Source organism: Corvus cornix, chromosome 2 (genome assembly GCF_000738735.6).
Source record: "Corvus cornix cornix isolate S_Up_H32 chromosome 2, ASM73873v5, whole genome shotgun sequence".
In the NCBI taxonomy this organism is placed as follows: domain Eukaryota; kingdom Metazoa; phylum Chordata; class Aves; order Passeriformes; family Corvidae; genus Corvus; species Corvus cornix.
The window spans coordinates 15,822,790-15,839,056 of record NC_046333.1 but is presented as its reverse complement, the minus strand read 5'-3'; the positions used below and the strand labels follow the sequence as shown (position 1 = coordinate 15,839,056).

The following is a 16,267-nucleotide window of genomic DNA, read 5'->3' as shown; positions in this document are numbered from 1 at the left end:
AGCTGCTCAATTAGACTTCATTTCATACGGTATGTTCAAATCTCCACATACCTTTCAGAATGAATAAGCTGATATTAAATCCTAAAGCAAGCTTGTTTTCTTTCTCAAGGAATTTCTTTGATAAAAAAATATAAAAAGCTTAAAGCTGTGATTTAAATATTTGAGGAAAAAATATTTAGTATGTTAAAACAAAGTAAGAACTTTCCATATGGTCAAACTTGTAATTATGCCCATGGGTACCTACAGTCAGTCAATAAGAAAACTCATTTCTTGTTTATTGATGCCAGAAATCCATCAAGAATTAAGAGTGATAGTAAGGTATCTACTGTGGGACAAGCTACCCTTGTATGTCTAATAGAAGCAGCACTCCCCCACTGTCATCTCAAATACAGTATGATGACCTTCTCAAAGTACGTTTGCAGGTATTTCTCCAGGATTGCTGTCCATTAAAACAAATATTCAGTATAACATAAAACAAAGCCCTTACTGGTTTGCAGGAGAAAAAGAACATAGTTAAATTTTATACAAGATGACTCCCACTCTACAGCAAATAAAAATAACCAAATCAGTAAAGCATTTTAATATTCTTGTAATACAACCTAGGTTTAGTCCTTTCATTTTTCCAGATATCCCCATGAAGATATTAACTTTCTAGTATTCATAATGCAAAGTACAACAACAGACATCTTAAATTTGCCCAGATTTCAATTCAAGTATTTTAAAATATGTTTTCATGCTTTCTTTTCAGTGTACTGAAAGGTCATGGTTTTTTACATGAATGCTAACAGGCACAGTTCACGACACAGGTCAAGATTTCTTTGGGGATTCATTCTCTGTCTCTCATTTTAAAGTAAGCTCATGATTTGAATTCAAGATAAAAGACAAATACATATTTGATCCAAATGCTCAGACTGGCCCACATATATAATGCTTAAACACCATGATGATCAAAATCTTATTATTCATTTCATATGCTTTACTAACAATGACTGTGAATGGAAGTCACAAGTGTATTAATTAATGTTACAAACAACCATGTGTAATGTCTGTCTATCCATGTTTCAAGTTAATATCACCCATCCACGTTCATAATCTGAGCACTCCCCACCCTGCATGCAAACACAAAACCCCAAACCAAAAGAGAGAGTTACCTACCAACGGTTCCCGGTTTTTGACGAGCCTAATTATTTTAACTGAATCCTCTTCTTCATCAATATCATCAGGCATGGGGGGCAAGACAGGATCATAGTTCTTCTGAGCAACAGTATCATGTACAGAGAGCAAAGCCTGGAAACATTAACAGTCAGTATATTATTTGGCATCTGAAAAGTTTAGGGAAGGCAAAGCAGAGGATATTATTTATACCTTGACTCTACTACAGTGATGCAAGTAGATTGAATAGAATTCTTGTATACAATTGTACTTCATTTCAAACCGATGAAACAACTCCATAAAGAATATGTTTCCATATATACAGTGTATGCTACTAGTAAATTGCAGATGGAGAACTGTCTTCATACATACAAAAACACCACGTGCTTTGCATGCTAGCTTGAAATTACAAGAACTATGAACAGGAGAAAACCTTAGTCTCCAGAAGTAAGTAAATAATTATACTTGCCCTAAGTAAAATGTTTATTTGATACAGTAGGCAGTCCTATGAAACAAATAAGCAAAATAAGCACTTTCCAAGACTTCTGTCCAAGCACAAGATGCATGACAGGAAGCTGTTACCCAACCTTCCTTTCACAGGAGCTCTGAAAGCTTACCTGGTTACTGGATTCCTTTCATGTGAGCCTCAAATTATCTTAGGAATTTTTTATTTATTATAGAATTAACTAAGATTGAGGAACATACTACTGAAACAATTTGGTTTAAGCAGGTGCTTATCAATCACCTGTTATATGTCTTTCTTGCTTCCTTTCTTTCTCTGTTGCTTCTCCAGGTCATGCATAGCTTGAAAAATAGATTTTTCAAAGAAAACCCTAACAAAGATTGACAAAAGGTCCCATCTTAAAAATAAAATAATTTGTGAACTTTCAGGAAATAAAGAATCTTGAAAGGCAAAGGAAATTAGAAAGCTCATTCTCCCAAGGCTAAAAAAAATCTTAGTCATAACACAAAATTCACAGTTCTTTCTGGATACAGAACTCGTGAAGTTCTTTTCTATTTTGAAAGATCTTCGTTATTTGTAATACCTTGTAAACTGGTGAAAAATGGTGAAGTAATGTTTTAAGTTTTGCAGTGAAAACTGTACAATGTACCACATACAACAGCAACAGCCGTACATATAATTCTATCTACTGCTTTCAGTTGCTTCTGTTTTCAAGTAGTTTCCTCTCACTACGTGAATATTTAACAGCTTTTCTTAATAAAGGACAGAAAAAGGCTACATTTCTCTGATGCCAGTTTCCTTGCTACTTAGTAATAGGTGGACAGTATTTGACTGAGTACACAAATGACCAGAAACTCTATGTTCTCAAGGATAACACAAATGTTTTTAAAAAGCATGACACTTCCATTATGCTATTCCAAGGGGGTTATTTTCTGAATGGAGGAAACTTTTAACAACAGAAAACAATTTCCAGGCAATGCTACAGCTACCATGTCAAAAGCTGAAGGCAAAGAGCATATGGTAATCTTCAAGTTCTGAAGTCTAAATTTAAACTTAGGGCTTCAACAAAATAAACACACAAGAAGATCGTGCCTGCTTCATGATAAATTACTATTGTTTTACGAATTTTTATGCACATTGTACAATTTAATAAAAACACTTCAACACACTAATTATTTCTGGGTTTCTTCCCAATAACAGTTATGAATTTATACTACTTACCATCAGAAATTACCGTCTTCCTCCAACAAAAGATCAGTTTTACTTTAGATCTGAGCTAAAAACCTCAGGCTAGCAATTATGGATCCTCCTGGAAATGTTTATTGTGATGCATTACATATGTAAAAGCCAAGTAATCACATGCAGTCCTCTAAAGATGTATGTGAAATATCAAAGATACACTAAAACAAAAGTAGTGTTTGCTTTTACTTCAGGCTACTTACAGTTAAGACTTCTAAAACTAGTCTTCTGCAATTACATTTTTCCACATAAAGCTAGGGCACATTCATGGACTGGTTCAATTTAATGAGGTTCTATATTGCAGTTTAAAAACAATCAGGCAGATAGAGAAAACAGATGAAAATAATATAAAGCACCATTTCAAGAGTAAAAGGCAGACACTTAAAAAATGTTCAAAAGAACCTTGTCTTGACAATGAAACTTGCAAAACAGATTCTGTCCACTTCTACACTGAATGATGCCACCAGTGTTAATAAGACACTTCCCTGCTCTGACTGCCAGATCAGGCTCCTGGACTCCACATATGGAACACTGATGCATCCCAAGTGCTACAAGCCAGTACCAATCAATGCCTGGTATTTATGATGCTTTTCTTCGCTTCAACTTCACAACAACTGGAACGTATCAACCCATTCCTTTCTTCTCCCAAAGAACATATTAAACCACAATGTACTACAATTAGCAATGTATCTTTTCCTCAAACTCCAGCACTACTTTATCTCAGTGCAAAGATACATATTTCAGATAAGAGCAGGAATGCCAGAAATTATGTGCCTTTTCTCAGTCAAGCTTTCAGAAGAGCTTCTGTCATCACAAACTTGTTTATGATGTACAGTGAACATGCTAAGATTTCTTTCCTTCTTGTTTTCCATCGTTGCTTCTTTTAATACACTACTCTGTCCACTGTAGTTGCTCTGAAATATTCATCAGCACAGACTTCAGGCAATAACTAATTTACAAACAAAACTTAAAACACCATTTTGATTTCATTTACCATGTTCAACAGAAGTGATCAGTCTGTCCTTGAGAGCACTTCCATATGTTTTGAAAACATGAAGAAACTACTGGATTCATAGATCTTCAGCAGAATCGTTGTACCATTCAGTTAATATAGTCTAAAAAACTGTATATCAGACTAGATGTGTACAGAGAAGGATGGGATTTTATTTAAAAATAAACAAGTAACAAGTGCCAAGAAATAAAACTTGGATCCTAAGATGTACAAGATTTACCCTGAATAATTGGGCAGTAAATGCACAAGGCAATGTAAAGGTAGCAATGTTCTCTTTTTGTACATAAGAACTGAAGAACTGATTCATTTCCACTATACTAATTAATTGTTTAACTCTCTCAGGAAACTGCAAGAAGTGTATACCAATTTTTTTTTTTTTAATGCTTTGGTCTTGTTTTCAAATACACAGCTCTTTGGAACTATGTACATAGGATCCAAGATTTGGGTCATGTATATTTAAGCACCTCTGGAGAAAAAGATTTTATTTCAGCTCTAAGTTCTATGCTTATGATTCACTAATGTAAACATGGTCCTTATTTAGAACTTGAAAGAAGGTATGATTCAAACTCCTGCACTACCTAAATATAAATATTGATGTTCAGCTAAATTCTTAGACATGATCTAGCTGGAAATGAATACTTTCACTGGACCTCTGAAATGTCTAATAACTAGTGCTGTATTTTTCATATTAAAACTATCACTGATCATTTCACAGTTTATAAATTGAAATTTTACACTATCAACTTACACAAAGAAAATCTGACATTGGAAATGTTACAAGTACTTTTTCTTAAACTGTTCTGAAATTTTAAATGTTTATTTAAATTGAGAATGTTATTAATGAAAACAATTCTACCCTTTGAAAAATGTGTATCTCTTAACTAGACTGACTACATTTTTGCTCTTCTAAAACGATGACAAATTTCATATTATTTTTTGCTTCTCTTTATATTTTGAGATCTGTAAGAGTAAAAATACACCAGCAGTGCCTGGTTCATGAACACAGCTCCTTATGTTTTCTAATTCTCTTTATTAAAAAAAATCTCCATCTAGGATTTATTTTTAATTGATACTTTGCGTTTAGTAGTCTAGAAAAGCATTTTAGAAAATGGTAAGTTAAAGAAGCGAAACAGAATGGGTGAAGAAACAAAAGCACCCTCTTTTTTAATAGTAATTGGGAAAAAAAACCCATTATTGGAAGCTTAAATATTGAATAGTCATCAACAGAAACTTTGCAGCAGCTCAAACCAACTTTTACGAGAGCCAACAGCTGCAACAAGAGTGCGACACTGCCAACCCAGCGGCTGGCGACCCTGCTGTGGAGCACATTACTGCCCTGGCAGCACAGTCAGCAAAATGGAACAAAATGGCCCATGACTGTGCTGTCCCAGCGCACAGTTTGGATCATTAGCACCAGCCACCTTCTCTGGCAGTTCAGCTTGAACTCCATCAGGTGAGACACAGACATTTTCCCACCTCTTTGCTTTGCCATGGTGCCAGTAACTGCCACTGAGGCTGGCACAGAAAAGTTTCACTTGAGGAGAAAAGTAACCTTATCAGCAACCACAGCAATGTGCCCCTGAACTCACCTGGCAGAGCTCATCCACCAGAGAGCTCAAGTCATATTATACTTTCCTTTGAGATAAGGTTACAGAAGAAATAAAAAAAGGATGAAAATGTTGGTGGAGAAAATTATTTAAGATTGGCAAGATTAATTTATGAGTAACTCGCATAAAATTAAAATAATGTGAGTGATGTCATCCAGCAACAGACACCAAAGAAGAAAAGCTGAAAGAGCTGGGAGAAGACTGAACCACTGAAGGAAAGACCAGCAAGAGCATCAGAACGGAAGGAGAAGCATAAGAGTCATAAAAGCCAAACATGTGCAAGAATTTGGAAAATAGTAGAATAAACCAGCAGAAAGCCAAAGCACTATGGTGATGGCATACAGACACTAGCCAGTGTGTGTGGTAAAGCAGCCATCAGAAATCAACAGCATGTGGCAGTCTCTTCACCACCACCACTGCCTGATAAGGGACTATGTGCAACTCTAACCGCGATGCAAGACAAGGGTTAACAAGGGAACAAAAAGGCAGGTGAAAACAGGCGTCTCAATTAGCAGATAAGAACAATCACATTAGCTGAACTCTCCAGCTTGGCTAAAGCATAAGTATAATCCAGAAGCAGAAGCAAGCAATAAAACTACAGACAGGAGAAACTCAGTTGTGCTGCTAAAGTGGCCAGAGGATGGCTGGAGCAAGAGCAAAAAACATTTTTTACAAGCTACAGTAATCACACATCAAGCAGAGAAATAGTATTATTCTTTCTGATGCTGCACTAATCTAATCACTTTCCAAGAGAAATCTGGGATTTTCTGTTCTGTACAAAATTCCCAAGTTAAATACATAGAGTAAATAATGTTAAAGAAATCACTTAACTTCAGTTTGCTTTTGCTACTGAGGATCACTCACACTATTCAATCAACATAAGCAAAACAGGGATGGTAAAAAAAATTAAATAAGGTCCTTTATCTTAAGCATAATTTTGTGTTCTTAATCAGGAAACACCTTTGTACACCAAGGGGTGTACTAAGTAAGAGGTAAAAAAAATCTGGGCTAATTTACTTCTTTCCATCCTTCAAATGATAAATTTTCCTATATACTCTTTATAAAACATCTAGAAATTATACATTGTATGAGAAGACAGCAGTTACATATGTATAAAAGAGAAAATAACATTCCATGCTTGCAAGTGTCCCATCTGTACTTAAACTAGAGTTGCCCTCTTGTCCAGTTGGCAATTAAATCCTTTTCTCTTCCAATCGGACTTTGATGCAGCTGGGTCACAGCAGTGGTTCAAAATAATAACACATACTGTGTACATGTGTGGTTTTGAGTTCTTAATATCTACCGTGGACTAATGATCTTAGCACAGCAACATCTCAGTTGGATAAATATTCAGTATATATTACTTTTTCCTCTTTACTGTGGTGGACTTTATTCATGACTATGTGAACTTCCTTTCACAAAAGGGTAATTTCCTTGCCTGAAAATGCTATTTCTTGATTTCAGATTCACCACTCTGAATTGATGGGTTTACCTGCAGCTGGTAGCCAGACGGCAACAGCCAACAGAAAAATGAATTTTCTGCGTCTTCAGACCCCCACTTCCTCTGGCTCAATGTTCACAGCCCCCGGAGATGCTTCCCAAGTCAAACTGTTCTCAGTGTTCACAGAAATATGCAGTCTGTCCATCCATGTCATCTGGCAAAGGTGTTAATACCCTTCCAGATGACAGCCTTATGTTCTCCCTCAGTTGTGGATAACAGCAAAAAAAGCTCTGATTTTAAATCAATAGTGAAGAATCTGAACAGTCTGTTTTACATTCGCAACATGATTTATGTAGCTAAAGTGTCCTTGAAGCTCAAAGCCCTGTTTAAGTAACTTCCAAGAATACAAACAAATGGTTTTCAGAGTGGAAAATGCCGAGACAGCAGCATTCTTTTAATATCTTGGCAATCCTTAATCAATTCCTTTTTTGAAAAAGTGGCAGCTTCCTGAGAATACTAAGTGTCTACAGTGGTAGCATATACCTTTTCTTGGTTTAAAACCATCCAAAGACATCCCAGAGAAATCATATGAAAATATAAACTAAAGAAAGTAAAATCTGAGGATGCAGTTGCCTTTTCTGAAAAACTGTCTTTAGGAATGACCCAGCCTTTACTTGACATTGACATGGTGTCTAAAGTCCTCAAAAGAAAAAAAATCTATTGATTCAAAAGTTTAAAAGAATCTGAGCAAGCCTAATTCCTCCAGAAAATAATAACTTGTATTCATCTCTGATAAGGAGGTCTTAAATTCAGCAACAGAGTACTCATACTACATGGGAACCTAACAAAAAATTATGTAGAAAAGAGGGGACTGTTGAATGGAGAGTTCAAATAAAATATGGTCCAGCAAATGCAAAGGAAAAACACCACTGAAGGAAAAAGCAGCACAAAAAGATCACATCTAAAAAAAGGGACTACTTGCTTCATATTGCGCAGTTTCTCCACTTCCAGAGTCCATTTTCAGCAGATGAATGGAATTTCTACTTGAAAGGGATGTGATTTTATCTGTCATGATTTTTTCCTCCTCCTAAATTACCAGCTTCAGCAATGTTGCCAACTTTTATGTTCTGTATCTGAATGCTGTAGTTACATGTATGCAATTCAACATTCTTAGGTGGGTGAGAGTTGGTTCCCTCATGTTGGAAAGTTTGTATATATAACCAAAGAATTTCTTTGATTTACTTTTCAGATTTAATATTTTCTGCTGCCAACCTGCCTGGCTTCACTTTTGTTTATGTTATCTATCACTTTGTTTATTATATGTTGGCTGCTAGTGAGCATTCTCATATCCATACGTCTAAGATCAACAGACAAGCTCTGCACTGGACATGAGCCGAGTTATCACCAGATGGACCTGAGAGCATTTCCAGAGTAATATGATGGTTGTTACTTAAATGTTCCCATGCAGCATATTCTTTCACCTCCTTTCTATCATTTTGTCTCTATGCTTCTAATATGTTGTATATTGGTATATGTCAGTTCCTACAACAGTAAGAGTGTGCCACAACTGCTTTCTGATTTTCTCTGCCTGACAAATGTGAAAAATCAAGGCTTTTCTTGCTGTTTTTAAGAGGACTATTTTGCCATTATGTTTTTGTTTTACTTACTCCATCCCAGTAACAGGAACAATCCAAAAATAAAGACAGCAACTTATTTTTCCAGCTGTCCTTATCCAGAAGAGTTTTCTATAATTTTTTTTTTTTAATTATGGGTGCAAGCAGAAGTGGAAATCAGAAGTCAAGGTCTAAAATTGAGAAGGGTTACAAATAAAATATATTTTTCCTGCAACTGGTTGCCAAAATATGTGATGGATAGCTTCTCAAAGTGGCAAATAGTTTAAAGCCACAAAATACTGGGCAGAAGGATTTCAGTCATTTGCCAACAAAAGTCTCCCAGCACTGTCCCCTCTACCCCAGCTCCATGGCTGGTATGCTCAGAACACCTACGGGCTATCTATCCATCAACCAATGTCATCAAACCATCAGTGCTGTGGTCCTTGCTGACTGTTCCAGTCATTAGCACCTATTACTCAGGGGGAAAAATAAGTATTTCTATCTCCCTGCTGATATTTCACAGCATACCATCAAAAATCAAGCATATTCTTGCAGATTTACAAATTAATGGCATGTGATTTTGCAAGTAAGGATTATATAGGTAACTTTTCAGTTGACATATGAAGTACATTGTACTCCAGCTCACCATATTAATAAATTTAAAGTGTTTGTATAGTAAAATCTCTTAATGTATCAGCACAATTCCTACGACCAGTCCTACCAACACATCTCACAGACCAGTGATGAGTAAATAGTTAAAGATCATGGGAAATTACGCTTCCTAAACAGATATTGTGTTTGTGTTACCATTTGCAAGCATAAATATTTCATAAAGAGGACAACAGTCTCCCAGGACATGTGCAAGAGTAGAAAACATTGGTACATCTGGGAAGACAAGTCTGTAACAGGACAGGGCCAAAAAGTTCCCCAAGTGCCTAGGATACAGTAGCAGCCGAAATGTAGCTCAGATCTTAATGAACCTGAAATTTGTATTTGAGTTCTTCAGATGCAAAACCTGAACAGTTATAGGCAAATCCCAACCATTTCCAGTGGAAAATGTTGACTTTGCAGAAAACACACAGCTCAGTGAAAAAGCCCTGACGGAAAATCTTCAGCAGGTCTAATTACAAAGGAAATGTTGGAAAGAAGACAAAGTTTAGATTAACTTTATTTTTTTTTAATTACATGGTACATGAAATGCTTCATGAACTTTTCAAAGCAAAAATGGATTTTTTTTTATATTATTATAGCACAGTATTTTCTTTCAGTTCTTTGTATGTTAAAGTTCTGGTAGAAAAAAGCCAGCAGTCTCCTGGACATTAATTTATATCAATTTTCACCAGTGACTGTAAGGCAGCTTTAGAAGGCTCTGCTGATAAAGGCTTATAATGTTTGGTTTCTTAACAGAACAAGCTGCACTTTGATCTGAACAGTCTACTAGGCTACTATGCAAACCCAGTAAGCCTCAGATGACAGGGATGATGGTATCAGCAGTTGTTTATGAAATAAAGGGTAGAATTTACAAACTCCCAGTAAATACAAGAAAACCAGAACAGGACAGGACAACATTAAAGGTATGCTTCATGCTCAAAGAAGCATTACTTCTTCTTTCAAAGAAACCTAATCAAATATATGAAGCATGTACATGAAGAACAAAGTGCACTAGCTTCATTATCTGCAGCTTTAATTTTGTTTAACTCATGGTTCTATTCTGAAGGAAAGCCAAAGACACGAAATTAGATGAAAATATTTACAAATGTAAATTATTTTGTGAAACTGAAAGTCAAGTGTACCACAAATGAATTGCAAATAAAACAGCAAGCATAAATCCTACTTGCAATTTGCTGGTGTATGCACCTTTGCCATTTGAAAGAAATTAAACCCCCCACCCCCGAACTTAAAACAAAGAATCTGTATTTTGTATGAACAGTAACATTCGCAATCATACAAGAGCAGTTTTTCCTTCACTCTGCAAGTTATCTTAAAGTTACTTCCAAAATTCTGTTCATTCTATGGTAATAAAAGAGAAGACAAGAAAAATACTGCATGTCCACCACTTGCTCCCTCTATGGCTACAGGTACAGTGCCCCAAAGTGACGCAAATACTTTACATTCTGGTGCACCATGAGGCACGGAACTCATTCACAGTCCTGCCTGGTGCCCTTGTTTAGGTACCTGGTTTATGTTTCAGATCAGCAGCTGGCAAACCTTCCAGCACACATAAACAGAAGATAAACTCCACTGAAACAGGCAGAACCACCACTGGAACAGCTTCATTTCCTCTGGGTCATAAAGGTATAAACATTCTTCAGAATAGTTTAAGCACAGTGGCATTAGCTTTTGAAATAATTATTGTTCTGCACATTACACCAATGACCACAGATGACATATTTGACATAATTTAAAACACACTTAATTTACCCTAATAGAGATTAACTTCAATGGCAAATTGCTTATTTTGGTATGTAATGACCACAAACGTTATAATGCTGTTATAAACCCAAAGTTAAAAGTTATTTAGATCTGAATAATATATACCAAGCCTGTCTCAAAATTAGTATAATTGGGATAACATCATTCAGTGGACTAAAAGATGGTTCATTCTTTAACAGTCTTTTTTATTTACAGGCACAGCAATAAATTAAGTGCCTAAAATGTTAATTCTTATAGTTATTTGTTCCAGTTTTTCAAATAATTTTAAAAAGAAATAACAATTATGCTCCTCTGTCATGGCACCATCCCAAAAAGAACACAGTTTTTTCCAGCTTGTTAGAAAAGGAACTGAAACCTAATTATTTAAGACAGTTTTTAATGAAATGTGGAAGAGAATTTGGAAGCTTTAAAGTCTTTCATTCTTAGCTTGATCATCTGTCATTTGTACATCTCCTTTCTTACAGTGTCCCCCACTGGAGTTCTGCCCTGTTACTGACAGAGTTACTCTAGTGACTGCTTTTCCTCTTCCCTTTTTCATCCCTACTAACAGATAAGACCATTTTTCTAACTTGATTGTGACATATTCATTAAATAGCTAAAATTAAATTCCCTTTTAGGTGTATTTTGTATTAGCATCTTGAATCTTAGTCTTCCAATTATATGTTCCAATTTACACAATTGCATAACAATGAAAAGTATTTTGTCTCTAGACAAGATACTAATAAAAAAAACCAAAACAAAACATGTTTAGTGCTCTCAACAGCAGTACTTCCCGATTCATAAAAAACCCAAATATCTATAAAGACATGTCTCTTAGTTGCACTGGTGATGCATCATAATTTTTTAAATTTTTGTCATTATTTTCAAAATTCTGTACAACTCTCCTATTTAAAGATGTTCTTTTTTGCTGTCACATAAATTCCTTTAGTTTTGCCAAATTATAAACAACTGACTAAATGTGAGAATACTTATTTCTTTATGCTATTCATATTTTGTACAAAAGCACTCACAGGAGTGTCTTCTCTTAAATCAGAAATACTTTTTCCTCATGTATTCCCCAACTATATATTTCAGTTTTCATGTTAAAAAACAGCTTAAGAGTTTAACATGTTAAAGTTAAAATGAAACTAAATGTATTGAAACTTACATTGTTGTGTTTGTGTGTAAGGTGCTTGGGCATTTTGTTTGGTTGGTTTTATTAAATTGCAATAAAATGTATAAATTGAAGATACAAAACTTATAGCTATAGATATAGATATATATAGTTATGGTCAGGCCAGCCTATGGGCAGTGCTGCGTAGCTCTGGTCAGAATGGTGTTTGGACCTAAGTGAGAAAGTTTTGGGTGATTTGAAATGCCAGCAGATCAGGCTTGGGTCTGCCTGCCCTGCTCTCCGCAAATGTATTTTAGATATCTTAAAGTGCAGTTTCTGTCTGGTGAAAGGTCTGGAGGTGAAGCCATATGAGGAGTGGATGAGGTCACTTGGTCTGTTCAGCCTGGAGGAGACTGAGGAGAGACCTCACTGCAGTCAACATCTTCTTCATAAGGGGATGAAGAGGGACAGACACATGTGGTGACCTGTGACAGGATCCAAGGGAATGGACTGAAGGTGTGTCAGGGGAGGTTCAGGTTGGATACCAGAGGGTGGGGCTGGGCACTGGAACAGGCTCCCCATGGAAGTGGTCACAGCACCAAGCCTGACAGTTGGATATATTTGGTCAATGCTGTCAGGCTCATGGTGTGATTCTTTGGCTGTCCTGTGCAGGGCCAGGGTTGGACTTTGATGATCCTTATGGGTCCATTTCAACTCAGGTTATTCTATAATTCTACTTCAAAGAGCCAATTTCTGGTCTGCTTAAAAATAAAAATACAGTATTCAACTGCATTCAGGTTCTAGGGTATGGAAATACTGTTCTATTTCTTGATATCTTTAACAAGGTAAAGCAAGATTAAAGAATGCAAACTCTAAGTCCTTATTTGGTAATAGAAATTAAAAATAATAAGTGTGGCTGGCCTGTGTCCACAGGGCTCCACAATTATATTTAAAATCCAGAACACAAATGAAATGTCTAACACACAGTTAAACAAATTCACTTGATTTCCCAGAGCTACGTGCTCTGTTTTACTTCCAGAGTTCTGTTTTAATCAGAAAAGATAAACCACAACCATTTATTAGCTCATTTAATTACGGTAAGTGATGCCACATTTGACAGCAGGGAAAAAACCCCCATGCTGTAACTGGATACTTCATGCAGTTTTTACAAGACTAGAAATGCCCAATTTATTTTTCTTTTCAAAAGGAAATGCACCTGACAAAACCTTAGAATTACTTTTAGGACATTTTGAAAACCTCAGGTCTGATAAATGTAACTGCCTCAGAGAAACTACTTTCTTCTTTAGAAAACTTCTCTGTGGATGAAAATGACAAGTACCACAATTAGTCAGTTTTACTCATCAGATGCAAACACTCAGAAATAAATTCAACAAAAGAATTTTGTAATACAGAATTAAAATACAGAAATATTTATCTAATCAGGCATGATTAGAAACCTCTCCCAGCCTTTTTTTGCCTGCTAACCAAACCTGCAAGTTATGAACAGCTTGCTAGACCTGTCCCCTTACACCATCAGACTTGTGGAGGCAGGGAGGTAGTGCAATAAACTAATCCTAACCATCCTTCACCATGCCATAAACTTAGAGCAGAGCTGTAAGAAAGTGGAAGCTCTCCTGGCTCCAGCTAACACTGCAGTTATAAATCTGGTCAGGAGAGGAAAGCTTCCCCTGCAAAGTAATGCTCCTTAAGTAAATCCCAAATTAAGCCTATATGTTTTTAGATAAAGTCTATGGAACATCACTGGAAAAAAGAGATCAATTATCCCAAGTAATTTCAGGTGTGTGAAAAAGAGCTGTTCTGGCCATCATTTTGTCCCAGGAATCTAGAACAAAACAAAGAAACCCTCTCAAGCCATAAACCTAATAGCAAAGGGCTAGAAAAACTTACACAATGTATGGCATAAACTCAGATACAACTGAAGAGACTAGGTAATTTGTGAGGAGAAACTGGAAGTACCGAGTCCCAGAAACGGCCTTCCTTTCCTTTTCTGTCCAAGAGAGAGCAGGGGAGATCAACAGAAGAATTTCAAATACAACCTCTGACTGAATGCAGTACAGTCACCTGGTCAACATGATGGAGGAGGGAGCAGTGATAATTTACCATCTCTCTGAGGCACATTTGCCATGACATGGTGAGGGAGAAGATAATAGACAAACAAAAGTACCTTGCATACTGTCAGTTCTTACCCCTACCTCACACAAACACCTGCAAGGCTCCTGCAGGGCAGGGAAACATACACCTTGTGCAGGATTAGGCAGTCTGGCCATGCAAAGGGCTTGGTACCCTGCAGCTGGCCATCTCCCCCTGCAGCCAAGAAAGACATTTGCTAAGTTACTGCAGTTGTTCAGTCACATTAACCACTCTGAGGGGAAGGCACTTCTTTCCCTGAAATCCCACTAAGATTATCACATTGCCTTTCACTGCTACCAAGGAACAGACAGCGAGAGTGAGTGTGTGAGGGAATAAGTGAGAGAAAGCAAGAAAAGGAGAGGGAGAGATGCAGTTGTGGCACATGAGCTGTTTTCAGACTCAACCCACCAAAACTTCAGAAGTATGAAGCACACATGGACAGTCACTAAGGAAATACCTACAGCAAAGCTTAGGATCTCTGCAATTTCATGCCCCAACAATTCCTCTTCTAATATGCCATTGGCATTACTTACCCCTTCAAAGAAAAACAGCTTGTCACTTTACAAACTATGGGAAAAAAAACAGTGCAAAAATCTTCAAAAAGCAGGTGTAATTATCTTTAAAATCTTATAGCACTTTGAAGATACCACAGTTTCTCAGGTTTTGTGATCAGTGTTTTACACGTAAGACAAAAGAGCAACTACTCCTTTCCACTCTGCAGTTTTCAACTTATCAACTGCTGCATTTAATTACCACTGCAATATGCATCTAAGGCACTAAGGTCTTCTTTCTCTTAACAATGGAAAAACAATATGCTCCCGTGCATCAACAATGATACACACGGGAGGTTCTGACTGGATGTAAGGAAAGCATTTTCACTTAGGAATCCACCTTCAGGAGGGTGATTAGGAATTGGAAGAGGCCACACAGAGTATTTGTAGAATGTCTGTTCCCAGGCATTTATTTCCAAGACCTAATGGGACAAAGCCCTGAACAACCTGCTCTGAACTCAGTGTTGACCCTGCTTTGAGCAGCACGTTGAACCAGACAACCTCCACCCACCTCAATGGTTCAATGGTTCCATAGTCTTCTGTCAGACAAAAGGTACCAAGTTCCTCAAAAACACCACAGACAACCCCAGGAGTTTTACAGAAAGTTTTCAAAATTAAATGTTTTTAAAAACGTTTTCCATCATGAATTTTGTCCCAAGTACCAGGTTGCACTCCTTATGCATGATGCAGTTAAATCAATATGACTGACAATCTTTTAGGAAGAGCACGGTTGTAACAAATTTATGAAGTACATGCATTAAAAGATAGCAAAATAAAAAAATTATTATTATTATTATTATTATTGTTATTATTATTAAATATCCCTTGTGAATAAGTGATTCCCTTTATAAGTATGAGTAACAGCATAATAATTTATAGGCAACATTAAATGTGTTTCTTCATCACAGGTATTTCTGATTAACACTACATATGTTCTTACACAGTACTTGTTAAAGCAGACAAACCCACACCCAGCCCAAGGAAGCAGATGCACACACCCACGCAGAAGGCACTTTGCAGGTGCAACTCATCCTCACCTTGAGATTGGGTTTTGCAAGGAGTTTCAACAGCTCTCTAATCTCACTGCTCAGTGGTTTTCTCTGCAGCTCCTCAGCCAGCTAGGTGGGAGATGGAATCAACACAAAGACCATTAGCAAAGCGTTGTTTTACCCAGCGCATCAGTGACAATCCAGAATCTATCTTGTTCAAGGTTATTGCTTTCCAGCATGTTCAAACAGAAGCCAGCATGAAGGAAAACACCATCAATCACCACGCTTCTGTTTCTGGCCCTCAGTGGACCAGATTTAAGCCAGGCCTTTTGGCTCAGTTTAACACAAGTAATCATTTCTGGCAAGGGTGCAGCCAGATCACATTCTGATTTATAGCAAAGGGGGCAAATCCCAGCACTTCATTTAAGTGAATGGTCCTTTGCGTGCAGACAAAGAACTGCTTGTAAAAATGACTGGATCAAACTTTGACACTGTCTATAAAAAACAGTTTCGAATGAGGTGG

General features: G+C 36.8%; 1 protein-coding gene across 7 annotated transcripts in view; it reads right to left on the bottom strand.

The window, feature by feature from the left end:
- MPP7 (membrane palmitoylated protein 7) overlaps nt 1-16,267 on the bottom strand; it is a 158,145-nt gene that overhangs the window by 44,963 nt on the left and 96,915 nt on the right. For all 7 annotated transcript variants that reach the window (XM_039572031.1, XM_039572026.1, XM_039572052.1 and 4 more), the window contains 2 exons: nt 15,793-15,873; nt 1,156-1,287 (listed from right to left, as the gene is read on the bottom strand). In XM_039572031.1, the coding sequence (XP_039427965.1) occupies nt 1,156-1,287; nt 15,793-15,873 (213 nt within the window). The remainder of the gene's footprint in view (nt 1-1,155; nt 1,288-15,792; nt 15,874-16,267) is intronic.